Below are 24,372 nucleotides of genomic sequence, written 5' to 3' on the forward strand. Positions count from 1 at the left end.
TTTGTTCAATGATCTCCTCTCAGCAACTGTCACCAGTGAGTCCAGCTCCATGCCAACCAAAGAGCCAGCCCTCCTGATCAACCTGTCCAACCTGTTGACACTCCTCTTGGACACATTTCCACCCCAACACACCACAGCAGAGAACATGACACTGGCCACCACAGACTGGTAGAACATGCAGAGGAGCTTCTTGCAGATGTTAAATGATCGAAGCCTCCTCAGAAAGTACAGTCTACTCTTATATACATGGTCTGTGTTGCGAGACCAGTCCAGTTTACTGTCCATCCACACACCGAGGTACTTGTAGTTGTCAACTATCTCCACCTCGTCGCCTCTGATGGACACTGGACGTGGCTTTGTCCTGGACCTCCCGAAGTCCAAGACCAGCTCCTTGGTCTTTGAGGTGTTCAGCTGCAAGTGGTTCCTCTCACTCCAGTCCACAAAGTCACGTATCAGACTCCTGTACTCGTCTTCGCTGTTGTCCCAGATGCATCCAACAATGGCAGTGTCGTCAGCATACTTCTGGACGAGACTCAGCTCTGAGTTGTAGAAGAAGTCTGAAGTGTAGATGGTGAAGAGGAGAGGGGCCAGTACTGTCCCCTGAGGTGCTCCTGTACTGCACACCACAGTATGTCAGACTTGATATCCTTCAGCCTGACATACTGTGGTCGATCAGTAAGATAGTCCGTAATCCAGGAGACCAAACCAGGGTCCACATGCATCTTAGTCAGTTTGTCCTGGAGCAGAGTGGGTTGGATAGAATATATGAGTGCAGTCTCTGGATCTTCACTTGGTCTGCACCAATAATATTTATCCAGCAGCTTGTTAAAGGCCATTAAGTAGAGCCAAGACACGTTTCTGCTAGTGTTTAGGTTTGTATCTCTTCCATCGACATTTTCATTTAAACCTTTAGTTTTCTGTGTTTTAAACCCTTGACCTTCATTAAATAAACAGTTATATATGTATTTATGTCTGTATATACAACATTCCTAGGCACAAGGGAATATTCTCAACTAGTTCAACTACTTGGGGTGTGTATTAGCAAGAATCTGGTAATATGGTACATTATACTATAGATTTCCATATATTGAAAAATTGTAGGAACAACAATATATTTGTAGTACATTTGTAGTATATGTCCGAGTACTTGACTCTGTTGTTGACAGAATTTACAGACCACATGACTCTTGACGAAGTTGTAACTGCTTTCATTTGTTTTGAAACCAAAATATGTCCAAACATCAGCTTTATAAGATGCTGGAGTCGACTGTATCCTCTTGTCCTCAGTCGTTTTTGGGATATTTTCTGGATTCAATTATTCCTGAAACTGCAGTGGACGTAATGACTGCTGCCATCTAGTGGCAAGATATTTCAGTGCAACACAAAAATGAAGGATTTTTGAATTAAATGATTTTACTTTCTAAACAATATTTTGAAATATTAAACATAAAATAACTATGAAAAAAATTTAATTGGAATTTTTAGGCCAAAAAACACGAATAGATTTACAAATATACAATGCTGTTGAGTATCAATAGAGTATCGTGAAAACAATATATTGATTTAAAGATATTTTCTAACACCCTTGTTTACTACAACTACTACCTTCTACTTCAGACAATATTCATTTGTTCTTCCCTCACGGTAATTTGAAGGTATTTAGGCCTTCTGGGAATATCCATGTGCAACGTGGCGGGTCGTTCCGAGGTGTAGCGTTCTAAACGGTCCATCCATAAAGCTAGAAATAACATCCTTCCATCCCCTTCTCTCCCACGAGTCCCACCTCTTTGATGGCGTCGTCCTCAACACCTGTCTCCTTCATTTTCACGCCTGGATTTTCCCACCAACATTTCCCCGCGATTGTACCGTCGTTTAATTTAGGCCGCCCATTGTCGTTGTGGCAATAAAGATATATGGCCCTTCTGTTGGTGTCGTTACCTAGTTGATTTCTAACCCGACTCGCCAATTAGCGTGGCAGATGTCGAGGCGCGTACGAGGGAAATGGAAGGGCTTTGTTTGCATGTGCGAGGCTCGTTTACACTTTCAAGCTGGAGGTGTTCCCGTGCACGTGGATGCTCTCGGCTTGACGGGGAAGAGGACTGCGAGGTGCCAGGAGTCGACAGTGAAATAACAGAGACGTAACACCTACACTTGAGAACCTACAGTTTAATGGCAGAACACGCTTTTAAACTCTCTATTAGTGTCTGTTTTTTGACACGGTAAACATTCCCACGCGTTTGAAGACATCTATTGTCAAGTAATTTATGTCTGTGTTTTTATTTCTAAAGGACTTGAAAACATGTCCAAGCCCTGACTCTCACACAATACAGCTGGCTGTACGCAGTCAGTAACGGTACATGGTTATTACAATATTATTGTTTAATATGTGAATGTGAACAGTTGAAATGATCAAGAGCCATATAGAATAAATCTTTTTTTTCATGGAGAGATGGAAAAAGAGTAAATAAATACTCTTATTCCGGATCTTTTAGACAGTATTTCACTAGTATTGCCAAGTACTTGACTCTGGTGTTGTGATACTTTAGTAACAAGGATATATTTGTAGTATTGTCGAGTACTTAACTCTGGTGTTGAAGAATTTACAGAACACATGACTCTTGACGAAGTCGTAACTGGTTTTATTTGTTTTAAAACCAAAATATGTCAAAACATCAGCTTTGAAAGCTGCTTGACTCACTGTATCCTCTTGTCCTCAGTCATCGCCAAGATCACTGTTTATTTGTTATTGTATCGATGCTATGATGTCTATTGGCAAGAATTTAGTGATACAATACTATTATTACAATAGTATTGTTTAATTTGTGAATGTGAACATTTTAAAATGATCAAGAGCCATATATAGTAAATCTTTTTTTTTCATGGGGAAATGGAAAAAGAGTAAATAAATACTCTTATTCCGGATCTTTTAGACGGTATTTCATTTGTTTAGTTACTCATTAACTTTGGTTTGTCCTTATATTTGTTGTTCTATTACATGTTACACTTTTTAGGGGCTAATTAAAAAATAGTTAAAATATATTTAATAGTGTAGTTATGAAAATGGCATTTTATTTCTTTTTAACTATTATTATATTGTATATCGTATTTTATTAATCCTTTTTATTTCATTCATATATTTTCATTATTTAATTCTGTCATGCAACCACAAATAAAATCCTGTATTGTATTTAAATACTGGCAATAAAAGATTCAAATTCTGAACTAAACATGTTGGTAAAAATATGCACTTCAATGGAACTGATGTTCTTCTTTCTCTACCAATCCTATCACTGATCAGATTGATAATGAAGAGAAGTATCATATGCTGGATGTGTAGAAATGGTCTGGGATTAAGACGGTTCATGAAACAGTAATCTTATTTTTCAGAGTTCCATAGAATACCTGTTCAAAGCTATAGATTGTAGAGCAGAAAGTGACATCTAGTGGGCTCTGAAATTAAGAACAGTGTATCATGAAGTCTTATGAAACGGTAGGAAATTCACTATTGAACATTATGAATCTTGCCTGAGTTAGATTGTAGTTTCTGGGCGGCAGTCATTACCGCAGTTAAAGTAACAATGAGATCTGCGAGATCCCGGCAATGACTGAGGACAAGAGGATACACTGGACTCCAGAATCTTTTAAAGATGATGTTCTGACATATTTTGTTTTTCAAAACAAATGAAACTCTTCGTCAAGAGTCACAACACCAGAGTCAAGTACTCGGACATATACTACAAATAACTCGGCAATACTACAAATATATCCTTGTTCCTACAGTATCACAATACATTGTGTTTTTGCGACTGTATCGTGATACGTATCTGTTGCCCCTATTGTTTATGGTAGTTCCCTCTCTCCTCTTACTCTTCTTGTAAAAGACAAGTTTGTAGATTGACACAAAATAAGGAGAAATTGATGATTGTGTATTTGTATAAAGTATTTTTGATTTCATGTACTGATCAATCATGTGTTCTCTGCAATCTATGCACTGATACGTGTCATAGGGTTTCATGAAAACGGCTGATCAGGTATCATGATGCAGTGTCTTCATTTTGCCACTAGAGGTCACGCTCAGTTGGAAAGTAATGCCAGCTTATATTGAATAAGTAGATCAGAGCCAAAGATTGTCACACAAATATTGACATCTAGTGGTCTTGATCCAAAGAAACACACCGTATCATGATACCTCACCAGCTGTTTCATGAAGCCTCATCAACACATAACTAGTATTCTTACTGTAGGTGAAACATTTAATGGTAAAATGATACAATAAGATTAAAAAAATGTGATTTTTATTAATACCAAGTTACTGAATCTGTCAATCAACCACCATATGACGAGTATGATTATTTGTCAGATGAAGAATCCACGTGTCCACGTGTTGTGTTGTGGTGCAGGTGTTCCCTCCGTTCAACAGAAGTACACATCTGGTCCTATTTGTTTTTTTTTGTTTTCCCTTCCCGAGCCGTTGACAACTGTCTCCAAACACTCGTCCCCCCCCTGAAAAAACGGGTGTAGCAGGACAGTTGTGTGTTTATGCTAATGATGCTGATATATCAGTGTCGTCCACGAAAACATCTGCAGGCGCAAAGGGGGAAAAACTGACTAATGACATTTATATAATTGTGTAAACCCTGCCACGATCCATGCAGAATTCCAATAAACGGACATAAATCTCCGTCTAATGGCGTCTGCTGAAGTAGTTCTGGCTGAAGTTGATGCTTCACATACATGGAGGACAGAAGCTTGTTTTTAACGCAACAAATCATGACGTAAAAGTGCGATATATGACTTTCGTGGGCCCCACGTGGAAGGGTCCTGTGAGTGTAGTACGTTGTGTGGGAATGTCTCGACTCAAAGATTCTCAGATAAAGAATGAAGAGATTGTTAATAAGAGATTTTAATACCGCTGGATAGAATACAGGTATTAACGTTATTATAAAGTTTTCTCTTCTGCCGTGGCCAGTATGTGGGGTGAGTTGAGGATTCAGTGTCCTGGTTTCCACAGCAGATTACCCGTGTGTGTTGCAGGGAAGTGTGTGTTTTTTTGTCACCCCACAGGGCTTTCCCAGGAAGACCTATACACACAGACACACACACACACACACATACACACTACTCATTTCTTCTCATTGGCGCAAACACACACACCAGGCAAATACACAGAATGAATGATTGTTCTTTAGTGGTCAGTTTGAAGTGGGTCACTGATCCTTCTACAATCACCTCCCGACAAAGCACATGTTTGGAGACAAACTAGTATCCACTGATCAAATGAAGTCAAGCCCAGTGCAAGTTTACCAATGACGGTCTTTTATTAAAGAAAAGGTTGGTTTAGAAGGTGAGAACAAGAATCGCACTGATCGTATGTCATGCCTGAGATTCTTTCTTTGAATAAACTTAACCTTAGATTTAGTATAGAGACACTTTGAATCTTTTTTTCTTGGATAGTTTCGTTATTTTATGGTTTATATTACATTAAAGTGTGTGTAACATTCAATTATTGCATTTTTTTCATTTACAATTAACTAATATATACAATTATTGTTCATGTTTGTGTTGCAATTTAACTTATAGCCGCTAGCTGTCAGCAGATATTACGTCCTCCGATGACTGAGGACGAGAGGATACAGTCGACTCCTGCAGCTTTTAAAGCTGATGTTTGGACATGTTTTGCTTTCAAAGCAAAAGAAGTTACGACTTCGTCAAGAGTCATGTGGTCTGTAAATTCTGCAACACCAGAGTCAAGTACTCGACAATACTACACACATATATACTTTTTCCTACAGTATCACTTTATATACTCGACAATACTACACACATATATACTTTTTCCTACAGTATCACTTTATATACTCGACAATACTACACACATACCTGTATATACTTGTTCCTACAGTATCACTTTATACCGTATTGTTTCCCCTGTATCATGATTTGTATGTATTACTAGATTCTTGCCAATAGACATCATAGTATCGTATAATAACAAATTAACAGTGATCTTGGCGATGACTGAGGACAAGAGGATACAGTGAGTCAAGCAGCTTTTAAAGCTTATGTTGGGACATATTTTAGTTTCAAAACAAAATAAGTTACGACTTCGTCAAGAGTCATGTGGTCTGTAAATTCTGCAACACCAGAGTTGAGTACTCGACAATACTACGCATGTATACTTGTTACTAATTTATTGTAATACATCGCAAATCGTACTGTATTTGTCGCACCTGTATTGTGATATGTGTCTTATTGCTAAATTGTTGCGAGTAAACACACTTATTAATGACTTATTTTGTCTTGGTAAGGGTTCAAACTCAACAAAAAAAAAGAAGGAAAAGATATGTTTATTATTATTAAAATATTATATTATTCTAAAGGAAAAAAATAAGTGTGATATTGTCTTTTCAATCTCGGAGGCTTGATAAATCTTGATTATCTTGAAGTTTATTCCACTGCAAAACGCGTTTGGTTTCATTCTTTTTGGAAATCTCTTTATAATTGGTGATTATTGGTAATTATCGTTGTTTTCTTATCATTAACACGGACATCTTTACAGGTCACAATATAAACATGAACAAATGTCAGATGCGATATTCTAATATTCTACTAAATGCACCGTTGCTATGAAACGATGAATTCAAATGTGTGTTTAAGCAAAAACCTAAAATCGTACCAGAAGCTCTAATTAAGTTGCCCTCGTGTATATTATTTAATATAGAGTTTTTCAAACATTTCTGAAGAAGTTTTAAGCAGTGATCTGTCAGACCTTGGTTTATAATTAACATTCTGAGAAAGTTATTTACCAAAAAAAAAATCAACACCACTTAATTCTAACCTCGCGGCTAATTCGCCCGGTTGATTAGATGCTACCACGTTCACTTTCAGCCTTTTTGCTCTGACGTTTTTTTTTAGTTAATTCGTAATTAGGTCCTTCCTTTGCTGCCATAACTAGTCTACTCAACAAATGTTTGTTTGGTACAAAAGTTAATGTGAAACTAAGTTTGTTTTTAGCTTTTTACCATGTTAGTTATTTCTTATTTCACTTTACCGTCATATTCTCAATATTTATATATATATATATATATATATATAAAATGTTCCTTTATTTTACGATTGACAATAGTAATAGACAACATTTCTGAACGATGAGTATCTACTTGTTTTTTATTATTTGGTTCTTTATATTTTCTAATTCTGGTCTGGTAGGCAAAAGATGGAATTTCACCAACTCAATCGATACTCCTCCTTTTAATCATTTATAAACGCCACCGTTTGAAGTAGATGTCAGAAATATGACACTTGATTTTTTTTTTTGTTAAACTGAAAATATTGGTTAAATGTCCATTTGGTATTTCGTCAGTTACTTGAAGCTCATTAGAATTTTTTTTTTTCTTTTTTTTTTTTTAATCCTCAACCCTTGTCATAATACACAAAGAACGTCAAACCAGAGTTGTCTCTTGGAACAATGGACCTGAATCTTAATTGTCATCCTCTTAAATTTGTATTTCTTCTGAGAGATTCTTCTTCACTCTTCTCTTGAGGCCGGATTGAGTATTTCTCTCCGAAAAACCTAAAGCAAACGAGACATTGTTTTCCACCACGAGTAATATTTGAGGGGTACAACTGGTACTATTGAATACTTGCAATGTATCCTTTAAAGGAAGTTGGCTGATCATTTTTTTTATAATAATCCTGATCAACACAAATAGATTCGAATTTTATTTATTTTATTTAATAAATGCTTGATTATTAAGTACTTGACCTCAAATATCCAGGATTTGCTCATTTCTATATGACGTGTTTCACGAAAAACACCTGAGAAAACACAATAGTTGTATATATATATATATATTGTTATATATCAAGTGTCCTGAATATGACTGGTTAATTACGATAATGTTAATTAAGAATGTTGTTAAGTTCTATTTTTGAAAACGTTGTTATGAAAATACATTGTTTTCATTTTCTAGTATATAGTAAATTTAACTTGAATTAATTTATTGAAATGTTGTTTTTTGTATCATACTATTAGTATATTAAAATGTTTAATTTATTTTTTATTTGTAACCATTAAATTACAAATTCAAATGTTTTCTTTATTTAAAAAAAAAAAAAAAAAAAGGTTTGACATGTAGAGTTTGATATTGTCATCTCAATAATAAACAATTCAATACATTTTGTAGCCTTTTAAATTGAATAAGAGTGTTGGTAAAGTAATGCCATCAAAATTGGCTGAACGATATTGAATTTGAAAGTCTACGAATAAAAAATAATAATAATCTAGGACATTTATTTTTTAAATAATTGGAATAAGAATTTAAAACTCTACAAACATTTTTTTTAATTCAGTTACTTGAAAAATCAACCTTTTAATATAGAACAACATCATCCCCCCCCAAAAAAAAAATCAAAGTTTCAACATTTGAAATGTTAAATTCAACCATTCAATATTGTGATGATGCTCCATGAAGCAAAATCCTTTTTTCACAGTCCACTAGATGGCACTATCTGCTCTATAATCTATTGCTTTAAACAACTGTTATAAGCGCTATCATTGATTTAACATAGTTTCTAGATTGATTTAAGATAATACACAATATTTCTTTGATAGTACCCATACTCCTTCTTTTCTTCTAAAGCCACATCTGGAAGAGGAAAAAGAAAAATTGATCCGGGGATGTTGTGACCTGGTCCTGGCTGGATTTGTGAGCGCTCGGGGGACGGGAATCATCAAAGCCTTACAATGTGTGTTAAAAGTAATAGGGAATGTCTCGAGAAATATTATAGGGACCTTGTGAGCGCCCTTCTGGTTATGACTGAGCCACTAAAGTTTAAAGATGACATTGGTTGCAGATGGATTTCAGATCATCTGCGCGAGGAAAAAAAAACCTAAATGTCAACGCTGAACCTCAAGCAGTGGTTGCTACGTGCACTCGCCAGCTCCTTCCATCGTGATTTAAGAGACTCGCTGTGTAAACAGTTTGCTTAACATCTGTCGGCTTCTGGAGAAATGACTTTGTCGAAACGATGATCCGGCACTTGACTGTACGTGATATGAAAGGTATTATCTCATCTATATATCGTTAACCACGTGACTGGTGAGTTAAAATGCATTTCTCAAAGGAACGTGGATTTTTTTTGGTAAACCCATGAAGAAACCGATATCCACGAAGATGATTGGATTTGCCCCTTTTTAGCCGTCGTGAGACGAATGTTTTAGTCATTATTGCGTCATACTTATAAAGCAAGGGAGAGCTGCGGGTTCGATTCCAGCTTAGGGCAACTCATCAAGCAAACTTTTTATGCAGCAGGACATTTTTGTGCCAATGCAGAGAAGCAAGTCGTCGGATACATTTCAACTTTTTTCCTTTATTGATACTTGTTCTCTTCTTCCCAAAGAGTATACACACAACAAAATACTTAAATATTTAACTGTTAAGTTGTTTATAAAGGGCTTAAGTAGTAAATAAGTGTCCTAAAATTCACTTAAACTTAACACAGATTACCGAAATTTACAGGGGTTTTCAGTTAAGTTCCTTATGTAGCAAATCAAATAAAAGTATTAAAATGAACATATTAAAACTTAAAGATTTAAAGGGTTTTTTTTTTATGTCCAACTCGATCACAAGGGCCAATATCTTTTACTGGACATAGGAGTCTGATTCAGATTTTGTCTTTTCATTATTGAAGGCTCAATTTATCTTAATTATTCACCAGGCATTTACAAGTGTGGCCCATGGACCAGTTGCGACAAATGTCCATGATAACTGTCCATGATAACTGTTCATGATAACTGTTCATGATAACTGTCCATGATAACTGTTCATGATAACTGTTCATGCTAACTTCTCGTGCCAACTGTTCATGCTAACTGTCAATGCCATTTGTCAATACTAACTGTCAATGCTAACTGTCCATGATAACTTCTCATGCCAACTGTTCATGTCAACTGTCCATGCCAACTGCCCATGCTAACTGTTTATGCTAACTGTTCATGCTAACTGTAAATGCCAACTTTAAATGCCAACTGTCCATGCCAACTGCCCACGCTAACTGTTTATGCTCACTGTTCATGCTAACCGTCAATGGCAACTGTCCATTCTAACTTCACATCCCCACTGTCCATCCCAGCTGTACATGATAACTTTTCATTCCAACTGTCCATGCTAACTTCTCATGCCAACTTTCCATGCTAACTGTTATGCCAACTGTTCATGCTAACTCTCCACGCCAACTGTCAATGCCAACTCGCAATGCCAACTGTCCATGCTCACTTCACATCCCAACGGTTAATGCCAACTTCTCATGCCAACTTTCCTTGCTAACTGTTATGCTAAATTTCCATGCTAACTGTTATGCCAACTGTCCATGCCAACTGTCCTCGTAACTGTCCATGCTAACTCTTCATTCCAACTGTCCACGCCAACTGTCCACGCCAACTGTCCACGCCAACTGTCCACGCCAACTGTTTATGCTAACTGTCCATTCTAACTGTCCACGCCAACTGTCCATGCCAACTGTTCATGCTAACTGTCCAGTCTAACTGTCCATGCTAACTGTCCATGCCAACTTTCCATGCTAACTGCTACAACAATTCTCACATCTATCCCAGAAGAATTTCTCAATTTTGTGATGAACTGGATGAAGATATAGGAGCTTTTATTTTGGAAGTTCCGAATGAGACTCTTAGAAGTCACTGTTCGTTCATGGCCCCTCACTCGTATAAGCATCACAAAATGTGGCCCCTCCTCTAAAAAAAGTACCTAGATACCAGGTGCAACTGCATTTACGACACCAACGGTTCATTATTATCGAGATCATAACTGCTTTTATTAAAGGAACATATTTTCTACCTAGGTTGTTCTGCGTGAACAGGGTTGTTGCTATAGCTAACGATGTGTACCTGTGCGTCTACATGCTTGAAGTCGCAATCTGACTAGAGTCATGGGTCGCTGATAAATGAACGTCATTAACACCCCGGACATGAATTGCTGCCATCTCACCTCAGGAAGGTTAGGTGAGGGGAAGACGTCCGGAATCTGTAATCAATCCGGGGAAGAAAATCCCTCACACATACAGATGGAGACACGGTCAACGGAGCGTCCTTCACACATTGCCTGGATTCACTAATATTTGTGCAACGATATTTTAATCATTTATGTGGATCTGTTCTTGTTGGTTTGGTTTTACTATTAACGGACCATATGTGGGGGTCATATGACACACACACTGTCACTGGTCTGGAAAAGCACTATACAAATAAAAATTACTTACTTACTTACTTACTTACTTACTTACTTACTTACAATCCCATATTAGAAGTAACAGATGCAAACACACATAAATCGACTGATATCTTGATGCAGGGATGTTCTGATTCTGATGGTACCGGTCTGTGATACATTTGTGACCGGGCCGAACCAAAAGAAAATACGTTATTGTCTATTTATTGTTACTGTCTTAAAGGGAGTTTAATTTAGAAAAAAAATACATTACATTGTAATAACATTAGCGGGTGACTCTCGACTGGTAAAATTGAGTAAAACCATATAAGTGATGCTTAAACAGGGTCACACATGGGAACAAAGTCCCTAAACCAACCAGACTATCGTCGGCATACAAGCAAATATACATTGATACAAATACACAAACATCTACGTATAACCAGTTCAGAGATCTTGCTGACTCAGCGTGTTTTTTTTCATGCACTTTTTTTCGCAGGTCATGCTATTGTATTTTTTCCTTTTTTCTATCTTGACGTCGGTTCGTAAATATAATTCTTACATTAAAGTTGATCCTGAAAGAAACGGGCAGCCAGTAAAGAGATTTAAGGATCGGGGGAAATGTGAGTTCTTCTACTAGAGCAGGTCAGAATTCTTGCTGCAGAGTTTTGTATCAACTGCAGGCGAGACAGATCCTTCTTGTTAAGACGTGAAAACAAACTGTTGCAATAGTCCAGACGATAAGACACAAACACTCTAAACATAGGAAAATGTTGTCACAACATGATCTGGAGCTTGTAATCCATGCATTTGTTTCTTCTCGTCTGGACTATTGCAACAGTTTGTTTTCATGTCCTAACAAGAAGGATCTGTCTCGCCTACAGTTAATACAAAACTCTGCAGCAAGAATTCTGACCCTGCTCTAGTAGAAGAACTCACATTTCTCCGATCCTTAAAACTCTTCACTGGCTTCCAGTTTCTTTCAGGATCGACTTTAAAATTCTGGTTCTTACTTTCTGATCTATTCATGGTCAGACCTTCCATCACTGATTTGATCCAGCCTTACACCCCAGCTCGGGCTCTGAGGTCTGTGGATCATTATCTACTGATGGTTCCTGAACACGGTTCAGGACCAGAGGAGAGAAATCCTTCCAGACTGTTGCTCCTAAGCTATGGAACCATCTTCCTCTGTGTTTGTTTATCTACTGACTCCTTCAAAAAAAACATATTAAGACATTTTTATTTGTTCAGGCTTTTCCTTGATTTTCTGCAACTCCTGTGTTGTTCTCAGTATTATCTTGACCTTTAAAGTATATACTTTATTGAATATTGTTTTGATTGTTTAAGCGCTTTGTGACCCTGGTCTGGAAATGCGCTATATAAATAAAAATAACTTACTTACTTACTTACTTACTTATAAGATCCAGATGCTGTGACAACATTTTCCTAAGTTTAAAAAATTAAGTGTAAATCTTCATGTTGACTCAAACATTTTTATTTAAACACTTTGATTCATAAACTGTTCAAAGAGTACAGTAGAAATAGTTCTAGAAAGTGGTACTGAATGAGGCCCATGTCCATTAAATGACATGAAAAATATGTATCTTTTAATAAGAAACACTTATTAAAACTAAACCTTCCTCAGAAGTAGCGTAGAAGCCCAGCTGTGTTTCTTTAAGTGCATCAGGGGCAAAACTCCACGTGAACGTCTAGCCGAGGTGTTCGTTCCCAGAGTAATTCTAAGTGCTTAATTGTGCCGCGGTCCTCAAAGCACGTTTTGAAAAAAAACGCGAAAACACTATTGTTCAATAGCTACCCGCCGGGTCGCCCTCTACTTTCCGCTGGTGGCATGAAACGGACAATCGGTGGAGGCTGTGGTCCCATCTGTTGCTCGGAGGGGTTTGTTAGAGTCTGGCTGAGGAAGGCTGCACTTTGTTTAAGACGCTGAAAGGTTTGCAGCTCTGAGCCCAAAGAGTTTACGATTAAAAACAAAAAAATTATTGGACTGGACTTCAAACGACTGGATGTTAGTGATGAAGAAAATGAATACCAGTGAAAAAAAAAAAAAAGGAATTATGACTGAATTTGCTGTGACCTTTATTTTTCGAGAAAAACAATGTAAATTTTAAACTGCAACCAAACAAATTTGCACTTTAAATAAAGTAGAATTGAGTTGACTTTATAATGTATTTGATTGCCTTAGCAAATATATTTCTTATGTTACTCTTCGAAAGGTTACATTTTGTTTGTTCAAGGAAAGAAAGTGAATAAAAAAGCCAGCATTTTTAAGAGGTTTTTAAGGTTAAATAAAGCCAGAAGACGACCAAATGCAAGATAAGGAGAGAAATGTGTCGATGAGACTTCATGAAACAGTTGATGAAGTATCATGATACAGTGTCTTGGCCACTAGATGTCACTCTCTGCTGTCTCTGGGTCGTTCCATTTCTCAGAACAGTGGGAGTGAACTTCGTAAAATCCCCTCTTGAAGGTGTAGGGATCGAGAGCTGTATATCACCCACAATGCACTGCAGTGGTGCTTAAAATAGACATCCATGCGTTGGCAGTATTAGACTAGAGTTTAAATTAGAAGAAAATTGTTATTATTTTTTAATTATAATTGGTTTAATTAGGAAGTTTTGTACTAATTATGCTACTTTTTGTTGATGCTAACTGTTATTTTTATATATTAACGATACAATATCTTACAATTATTCCACATTCACTATAAATCACTTAAAACTATGTCTCTATTTATTTTCTATTCAGTGACACGTTATTCAAGTGCAAAATCTATTGTTGCCTCATAGTTTGTCATTTTGTTCAACCTTGAAAATTAGTTAATTAACATTTAATGTTATATTTGTATACCTTTACATTGGTCAGAAAACAGTATGGCAACATTTTGCTACTTAAATCTCAATAATCAATATTTATTATTATTTATTCTGTGTTTTATTTGCTTCATATATATTGTTTCTATATTGCTTTAAGTGAATTAAACATCTTCACAATGATGTATTATCAACACGGCTTCATCCGTTTCTCAACGACTCCCAAAAAACGTCATCAACCTTTTCGAGCTAAAGTGTTAAATAAAGCCGAGTCAGCGGAAAATTCCAAAAGTTACGTCTCATTCGCCGGATAAATAAAGATTAACAAACAGTCACAGGGGAAGAAAGATGAGGTGTGCCGCCTCTCTCGGGGTCATAAAAGGTGGCGATTGGGGCCACGGATTTAATGGGATGGAGAAACGTTGTGATTGGCTCATTACTGTGATGGAGCACGTTGCACTCCACAATTGGCCTTTTCACCCGCCATACATCCGCATACATATACCACCTTTTTTCTGTTGCACCACTGGCTCCTGCGCAACACCGTCCAACTCTGGAAACACCACAAGGTTCATGCTTGGCTCGTCTTCTTGTCTTTTCTTTCATTATTCCGTCAGAAATCACTTGTTTCTTTCAGTTAATACACGTTTTGTTTCCGGGGGCTCGAGACATGATACCTTCCTGTCCGCAGGGATGAAAACTTTCTCCGCGAGTGTTTCACCGAGCACGTTCTCCTCACCTTCCGATAAATCATCAATATTTATCTTCCCCGCAGAGACGCCGAGGAAGTGGAGTGTTCTGCGCCAACTGTCTGACCACCAAGACGTCCCTGTGGAGGAAGAACGCCAACGGCGGCTACGTTTGCAACGCGTGCGGTTTATATCAAAAGCTACACTCGGTAAGTCGTGCGAAAAGAATGTTGTTTATCCCTTATATGAGTGTGAGTTATAGAGTTAGTGCTTAATGTTAACATACATTTCACCAGATGATTGATTTAATCACACATTTGTTTGCTTGAAATTATTTCAGTTACTTGAGTTTAGAGGTGAAATAAATACTCAATAATAACAATTGATTACTATTTAAAAACAATTCTGCCAGGACTTCTTAGGGGTATGATAAAAAAAAATTGTTTTATTTTGTATCAATATTTCACAGCACTGTTTTGCTTTTGTTCCCTCAACATTTTATTTTTTGGGGTTTTCAACTCGTCTTTAATTTTGTATCATAGTTATTTTATGGTTTATATTTTAATAAAGTGTGTGTTAGTAAAAAAAATAAAAATAATCGATTTTTCTATTTACAATTGCAAACAATCACAATGTTTGTACATTTGTGTGTTGCAATTAAACTTTCAGCCACTAGATGGCAATCGTTATTAAGTCCTGCTAAAATCCAGAAAGATCCGGGCTCTGACTGAGGACCAGAGGATAATAACACTTAAAAATAACACAAATATATCCTTGTTCCTACAGTACCGTGATAAATCGATATTCAACTGTAACTGTTGTTTTTTTTCCTCAACATTTTTAATTGTTTGGCTTTTAACTCGTATTTCATTTTGTATCATAGTTCTTTTAGGGTTTATATTAGTGTGTGTAAATTAAAATTATTTGATTTTTCTATTTTCAATTTAAAATATTTACAATTTTTTTTGTCGCAATTAAACTTCAGGCTGCTAAATAGCAGCAGTGCTCAGCTGCTATTTCCAGAAAGATCCGGGCTGTGACTGAGGACGAGAGGATACAGTGACTCCAGCAGCTTTTAAAGCTGATGTTTGGCCATATTTTGGTTTCAAAACAAATGAAAGCAGTTACGACTTCGTCAAGACTCATGTGGTCTGTAAATTCTGCAACACCGGAGTCAAGTATTCAACAATACTACACATATATTCACTACAGTATCGCGATATATCGGATAGTTGCACTCGTATCGTGATACATGTGGTATTGCCTGATTACGGCAATTATGAACTCCTAGTTAGCTCAAAACTTGAATAAAAATGTCTTTCATTGAATACTATTTACGATACAACTTCAAATATATTTGACGCCAAGTATTTAAATGCTGTGACATAATAATCAAACATGGTAAATTAACTTTGCCTTTTCCTCTTTCATTCCTTAAGATAATAAATAGTTGAAAGCTCGTACTTTCTTCCACATTCTTGCATGTAGACAATAGCTGAGCTCAGTTCACTTTCTTAAGAGGCTAAAAGCCGAGGGAAGAAGGGAATTTAAATCAACACGAACAGACTCAAATAATTACCGGAGTTCTCGCTCTGTGTTTTGGCATCGCAAATTAAATTGCTGTTGCTCGGCTTCATTGCCCTCATCAGGGGCCCCACGTATACACACACCCTCGTAAAGAATCACACAATCCTATTTTAGAGCCTTTTTATATCATCAGAGTGTTTGTGTTCACCGAGTGTTTTTGACCATTTTATCCTTTTTGCATGTGATTAACACAGTAAACTAATAATCCTCTTATTTATTTAGTTATTACAAATGGAATTAAAAAACTTCTTGACCCTGATCCCAAAAATTATCATTTGAGCTGTGATATAAAATGTTAGAGAATATCGTCTTTATTTATAAGACTTTAAAGAAATACATGTTGAAAAAATTGCTCAAACAATAAAAAAATATATGGAAATATATATAAAATATAAGTAAAATTGACTTTAGTACACACAAGACAACTACTAAAATATAATAAATACAATGTAAGATAGTTCCATAGTTGGTGGGGGTTATTTCGAGAGAAAAAAAGTGATACAAATATTTATTTGAGCTACAAAGTAAACACATTTGTCAGAAACTCTTAAATAAATTACATTTATAACATGAATAAAAATTTTGATTAAATTCGTGAACGAGAATTTTGTTTATTTAGTGGATTGAGCTCCTGTTTTTTAAAATAGACGATTTTAAGAATAATTATAATATAATAATAATAATAATAACAATGATCTCAAAGCATTCATTATAATATCCATGATTTTTTCATGTTTTAATTGTTGTTTATTTTATTATTTTATTTTGTTTTACTATTTATTATTACCTTCTTATCCAGATAAGATAAGATAAGATATTCCTTAATTTGAACCACATTTTGGGAAATTTAAGTCGCAATTTTACAGTAGAAACAGAAATATAAAATAAAGAAAAAAATACATATTAGATTTAAAAATACTCTGCACATATTGAAACTAAATGAATGGTAGGCATAACATTAATAATAATAAACTATTACGATATGGTAATTTAAAGTATTAGTGCAAGAATATAATACAACAATAAACACTAGCTGATTTAAAACAGAACACAAATGAAAACATTGTTTTTATTATATAACCTTTACAGTAATAGGAATAAGTGGCAGAATCTCTCCTTCCTGCAGCGCGGCTGACTCTGCCACTGACTTAACTTAACTTAGGTGTTAACAACAGTGTTCTTTTTGTGAACCAAACATGGAATTCCTTCTGGGAAAGATTGAAATTATGTCAGAGAAACACGTTTTATTTGTCTCTCCAGCTTTTTGAACTGGAATAAAAACTGCTATTTTTGGGAAATAAATGTTCTTTAATGTAATTGTAGCAACAAAAAATGTGTCCTTGAATTGATTCGTGAATGATGTGAATTCCAAAATGCAATGAAATTGTCCTTGAGTTGATTCTTGAATGACAGAATTCACCTTTAAAGACATTTTTGTCTCTCGCTGTGTATCCCTGTAACCCCCCTGTTAGACCCGCCCCCCTTCATCTGCTGCTCCAATCACGTCCAAGCTTCCACTGCACTTGGCAATCTCGGCGACAGCCATATTTTATACCCCATAATAAAAGTTTTATACGCTCTACACACATTATTAGAGAGGATAGCAGCTAGTAAAACACTTGAGAGTGAGAGAGGAAGGCTGAGTTATGAACGAAGAGTAGATTAACAAAGGGAAGGAAGGATGGAGGGAACGTGAGGAATAAAAAACCACCAACGTGTTGACAGGAATCACAGCGAAGGACGTTCGTCTTAAGATGGAGCGACGAAGCTGATTGGCTGTGAATAAAAAAAAGATTTTGAAAAAGAATATGTTGACCTTGATACTGAGTGAACTGTTCCATTGTATTTACCATTAAATTAAGAAAAAAACAAGGTTTTGTGTTTGACGCGTTAAGTCGTTCTACAGGATCAGCTACTAATAATCGTATTTGTTATTATTATTCATTACTAGTCGCTCTAAATATGACTTTTTCCATTTCTGTCTTTTTTCGTCAGTATTGATTGACACTCAAACAGATTAAAGTGATATTTAAAAAATGTAAAAAGCAGTTTAATTTCAGATTCCTCGATAAAAGTTAAATTAAATACAGTAAAATATTACTTTTTCAGCATTTTTGGCTTCATTTTCTGCTTAACGGCCAAACTATACTGGCCTAACTGATCATGTAAATTGTCCAATAAATAAAGTTTAAAAGATATACATTATAAATAAAAGATCTAAGATTTGAACAGTGGTTATGGCCCAAAGATTGAAGGTTCAAATATTGGTAGAGAACCTATTTTGACCAAAGTGTTCTTATAATGAAAATAAAGTAGTTTTTAGTAGCAATGTGAGAAACAAATGGATACAATATTCATCAAGTTTTTTCAAGTTTTTTCCCCATCATACTCAATATATCGATATTCAGCAGCACGATTGTGTATTGTTTGGATATCAAATCATATTTAATTTTGATCAAAGATTTTTGTTTTATTTTTATTTATTTACAATGTTTATGCAAATATTCACAGCGTTTGTTCAATTTGTGGTGTAATTAAACTACGATGGCAGCAGTCAATGAAAAAACAACAACGAAATCCCGCAAGATTCAAGTGATGACTGAGGACGAGAGGATACAGTCAACTCCAGCTGATTTTTAAGATGTTGTTTGGACATATTTTCTCTTCCAGTTCTATTCATTTAACCAAAAACTGAGACGAACAATCACACGATATCACTAAAATTCAGTGTGTCCTAAAACGGTTACAAAATATTGCAAGTGTATCGAAATGTATGCTATGGCAGCATGAGCTGAATATATATATATATCGTTATGAATCGTATCGTGACCTGAAAGATAGTACTGGTGGGAACTGATAAAACAAGACCAAAATATAATTTCAATGCTTTGTTTTGTATTTTCCTTATGACACTATTTTTCTATACGTGTTGAATGTATCTTAAAAAAAAGAGTCACTCTCACTTGTACATAATGTAACGATAGAACAACATTTAATTTATCAGAAAATCCTTTTAAAAGCACTCAAAAAAAGTGGTATTTAGATAAGGTTCACACTTTTTCGGTAAAGATTTGGACCTGGTATCGGATAGTATCATTTTATTACTGAGGGTTATGTTATTGTACGATTCTATTAAGACAATATCGGCCAAATCACCTGATTTAAATCTTAGTAAAAGTAGTGGTTGAACTCAAAATGATGCTTTAAAAAAAAGGAGCTGACCACTGACCACTGCCGACAAAGATAGGCTCACGATTATGACACAAATACATATCCGGGTAGATGAAAACATTTATTTTTGGCAGCAATTTATACATGTTTTTGTTTGTTTTTGAGTTATAATTTGTATTTTCTATTAAATATTATACAAATAACATTATGATATTATTCAAAATAATATTATACACACGTTATAAAGTTCCTTATTATCTCAACCAGAACCTGAAGTAGAAAAGCGGAACTACTATTTTTGTTGTCACCACAAGGGGCGCTGTTTCCCATCTTTCCAGCGTCGATCCCACTCATCTTCCCTCCTTCTCTTCTTGCGTTCAGTTTTTCTTCCCCTATCTACCGGTCGACAGGCGACGGAGGAACGTTTTTTGGTGATTTGTTTGACACATGTTTCGGTTAAGAGCTCGTCGCTCTTGCCAAGCAGACGTGTTTATTGCAGGCGTCCAGATGTGGCGACACCAGCCAGTGACAAATGAACAGGATTGTAATCTCATTAGCAACATCCAGATTAGCCGCTCCAAGGTTAAAAAACGTCGTGTCGTCGCAGCTTTCCGTCTCCTCCGTCTGCATTTTTTTATTTATTTTTTTCCCTTTTGCTTTAAGAATCAATCACGGGCCCCGGTGTGTTGCCTGTTGTCAGAAATAATTTAGTTATCGTTAGTAAGCGCAGCAGAGCAGCCCTGACTTGACACTTGGAATTGCTGCTCTCGCTGTAAGTGGCCACAGTTGAATGAGTGATAGAGTGAACATTCCCACTGACACCATCTGGACACACATGTGCTCTTCAAAACACACACACACACCTCTACGGCATCAATACACGGCGAGGAATCGTTCATCGCTGCGTCATTTTGAACCTTTTTTTTTTCCATGAATATAGTTGATCTTTTTCTCTTTCTTGCTATTATCGTGGTGAGCACAGGTCTGGATGTTTCTTGTGTTTACTATTGAAATGGTTTCATTATATTATAGATTTTTTTGGGACAATTACAGAATTTTATATGTTTTGGAAAATAAAGATAAATAAATAAATAATGGTTTTATTATCTTATAGATTAACGTTGTTTTTCTGACAAATACAGAATTCTATATGTATGGCAAAATTAAGATAAATATAAAATAAATAAATAATGGTTTTATTATCTTATAGATTAACGTTGTTTTTCTGACAAATGCAGAATTTTATATGTCTGGGGGAATTAAGATAAATAAATAAATAAATAATGTTTTTATTATGTTATAGATGTACGTTGTTTTTTGGACAAATACAGAATTTTATATGTTTGGGAAAATTAAGATAAATAAATAAATAATGGTTTTATTATGTTATAGATTAACATTGTTTTTTTCGGACGAATACAGAATTGTATATGTTTGAGGAAATAAAGGTAAATAAATAAATATAGGTTTTATTATGTCATAGATCAACATTGTTTTTCGGACGAATACAGAATTTTATATGTTTGAAGAAATAAAAATAAATAAATAAATATAGGTTTTATTATGTTATAAATCAACGTTGTTTTTCGGACAAATACAGAATTTTATATGTTTGGCAAAATTAAGATAAATATAAAATAAAAAATAATGGTTTTATTATGTTATAGATTAACGTTGCTTTTCAGACTAATACAGAATTATTATATGTTTGGGGAAATTAAGATAAATCAACAAATAAAAGGACATTATGAAAGTAAGTTTTAATTCGATTGCATATCATTTTATTATAATTCATGTTATTTTAAGATTCTAAAAAAAACATCACATATTTGATATATTTCACATTTTTAAATATTTAAAATAAAATATTTTTGTGTTATAATGCCATACTTCTATTTTACTTCATTAATTGAATTTATTATTATTATTGTTTTATACAATATACATTTTATTAGAAAAATATCATGTAAAACGAGTATAATCCATAAAAGTCTCAAAGTTGCATGAGTTTTAATTCGATTGCATATCATTTTATTTTAAGATTCTAAAAAAACATTACATATTTCATATATTTCACCATTTAAAATAAAATACCTCAAATCCAAAACAAATTTTATTACACCATACTTTTACTTAATTTATTATTATTTTTTATACATTTTATTAGAAATAGTGAAACAAAAAGCAAAAACCATAAAAGTGTTTTTCGGTTTTATAATTGAACTCATGAATTCAGTCATACAGTCGATGCTGAATGAGGTAAATTTGTTTTTAAGGTGCTTTTAGTTTCACTAACAAGATCCAAATGTGAATAATCTGCAAATCTTTCATATTTTTTTAAAAGCTTCAAAGCTCACTTCAATAATACCCACAAAAGAAAGTGTTCATGGTCAACCATTAGCTCTACACTTTTTGAAAAATGATTTATTTTCTGAATACATCGTGATTAATCCACGTCTCCCTCTCCTGCAGACTCCCAGGCCTCTGAACATCATCAAGCAGAACAACGGCGAACAGATCATCCGCCGCCGGACACGGAAACGCCTGAACCCCGACTCCCTGTCCTCCGAGAACCCGGCCGCCAAGCAGCAGAGGATCGCCGGCGAGGAACGCATGAACGGCGAGGAGTCGGACCGAAGCTGCGGCTCGGTCAAGAACCAGCAGCCGTCGCCGCGCTCCCGCTCGCCCCGGTCCACCCAGGCTTTCCTCGCCAACCAAACGCTGGAGATCCACAGACGCATGCCGCCCCTCCTCCTCCCGGCTCACGCCCCGTCCTCCATGCTGGTGGAAGGAAACGGCGGTCTCGTGGACGCCGGAATGGTATCTAAAGTGGACGGCGTGAAGGGAGGCGGGGGATCGGAGCGAGGGAGCCCGATCGAAAAATACATGCGACCGTCCAAACCGTCCAATTACTCGCCTCCTGGTTCCCCGATTGAAAAATACCAGTATCCCATGTTCTCGTTGCCGCTCCCGTTGACCCTGTCGCCGGATTTGACCGGCGAGTCGGATTGGCTCCGGTTCTGGACCAAGTACAAGATGGCCGCCACCTCCGGGATCGGTAACCTGGGCAGCCCGGGGAGCCTGGGAAATAACGCCCATTATCTCAGCGCGATGGTGTCGCCCGTTCCGCACCATCAGCAACGCTACGCCGTGCCGTACTGCGCCTCCCCCTACTCCCCTCTCCCGCCGCCGCCCGCCGCCCCCCACTACCCGCCGCCTCCCCTACATCCACAGACGTCTTCGGCGCCGGAAAACGAGGCTCCCCTCGATCTCGCGATAAGACAACGGGACTCCGGCGACGCGCAGATCTCGGCCGACGGGGCGGAAAAGCCGGAAGAGAAGGGTCCGGGCGACCACTGGAAGGCGGAGGCGGAGCAGGAGTCGCCGCAGGAGGCGGTAAATAACCGCGGGCAAACCGAAAATGAAGACAGCTGTTCGACCGGTCATAAAATGGTGGACGCGGCGACGCAGGACGACTTAACCAATCACTGCGCCCACTGCGGGATCTACTTCCTGGACGAAGTGGTGTACGCGCTGCACATGAGTTGCCACGGCGATCAAGGGCCGTACCAATGCAGCTTCTGCCTCCACATGTGCGCGGATCGCTACGACTTTACCACGCACATACAGCGAGGGCTACACAAATACACCGACAAGACGCCCCCACCGAGGGCTCACGTGCAATATGGCCAAACCCCGACGATGGACGAGGAAGCTGGCGGCGCTGGCGGCGAAGGAAGCGTGGAGGCTACTCAAGACGCCCCGGAGGACGGCACGGAACTCAAGCTTCAAGAAAACCAGACGGACCCGGAGACGGAAGGCGAGACGGTACCGGAAGACGTCGCCGCTGACGACGCTATGGAGGTCACGCCCCCCGACTCTAAGAAGTTAAAAGACAGCAAGGTCACCAAGCCGATGCCTTGAGCTCCCAGAAGCCCTTTCAAATGTGCACGTTGTCTCCCATGAGCTGAACTCTTGCGTCGCACTGGAGGCAAAGATCACGTCATATCTGGCCAAAACCAAGAACCCATCCACACGCAGGAAGCTCTCGGCTTAGCTGCTGCCCAGTGACTTTACCCCGACAGATCCCTGGATAGCATTCGACCCACGATTTCGGAGGAACCAACGTCAATGGATACGCATGCGATTGCCTGACAAAGAGTAGACTTTACCTGTTGTCCCGACAGCAGAGCAAAAAAAGTAGTCCTAATGTTGGGACACACCACCCTGGGCTTGGTTCAGTCCAGAGTGTCCTCCATCCCTTCCAGGTCCGATTTCCGGAGACTGTTCGACCGTGTGATCCAAAAAACCAAAAGCGACTTTTTAAGCCGTCACACAGAAGAAAAAAAAAGGGCATCCTGTGCGGCATTATTCTGGTACTACAGGATCCGTTTTTTGTACTGACTGCTTTTGCGACGTGGCTCAAGGGCATGGATTTCCCCCCCAACGCCTCGTCTTAACTGCTTAAAACCAGTAGCAAGTGGGGGGAAAAAAAACGGTTTTTAAACCGACCGAAGTGTTCTCTTGGTCCTTATGGACCAAAAAACCAAGTGACTTTATTTTGTACCTTCCTTTGTGCCATGATACTAGCTACGTGCCTGCCCGCCTTATAGGACAACCATCTATTAACCTGCTTAACATTTATATTAATGTTATAGATACGATACATGCAATTGCAACTTTTATGTTATTTTTTTGTAAAAGGCAGGAAACGGTACCAATGTTTTTGTGTTTGTTTTCAAAATGGAGGATTGTTACGGTACAGCAGCAGAGTCCATATGTGCTTCCACGTTTGTGTGTGGAAGAGCCAACAACCTCACAAGAAGAATGAAGGCATACGCTGGGTTTCTCACTCCTCAGGGGTCATTT

At 37.1% G+C, this 24,372-nt stretch overlaps 1 protein-coding gene across 2 annotated transcripts in view; it reads left to right on the forward strand.

The window, feature by feature from the left end:
- trps1 (trichorhinophalangeal syndrome I) overlaps nucleotides 1-24,164 on the forward strand; it is a 112,824-nt gene extending 88,660 nt beyond the window's left edge. For both annotated transcript variants that reach the window (XM_087786433.1, XM_087786434.1), the window contains exons 9-10: nucleotides 14,832-14,954; nucleotides 21,976-24,164. In XM_087786433.1, coding sequence (XP_087642559.1) covers nucleotides 14,832-14,954; nucleotides 21,976-23,427 — 1,575 coding nt within the window. In that variant the 3' untranslated portion in view covers nucleotides 23,428-24,164. The remainder of the gene's footprint in view (nucleotides 1-14,831; nucleotides 14,955-21,975) is intronic.
- Nucleotides 24,165-24,372: the final 208 nt, after the last annotated feature.

This window comes from Callionymus lyra, chromosome 3, assembly GCF_982586985.1.
Source record: "Callionymus lyra chromosome 3, fCalLyr1.hap1.1, whole genome shotgun sequence".
NCBI classification, from domain to species: Eukaryota; Metazoa; Chordata; class Actinopteri; order Syngnathiformes; family Callionymidae; genus Callionymus; species Callionymus lyra.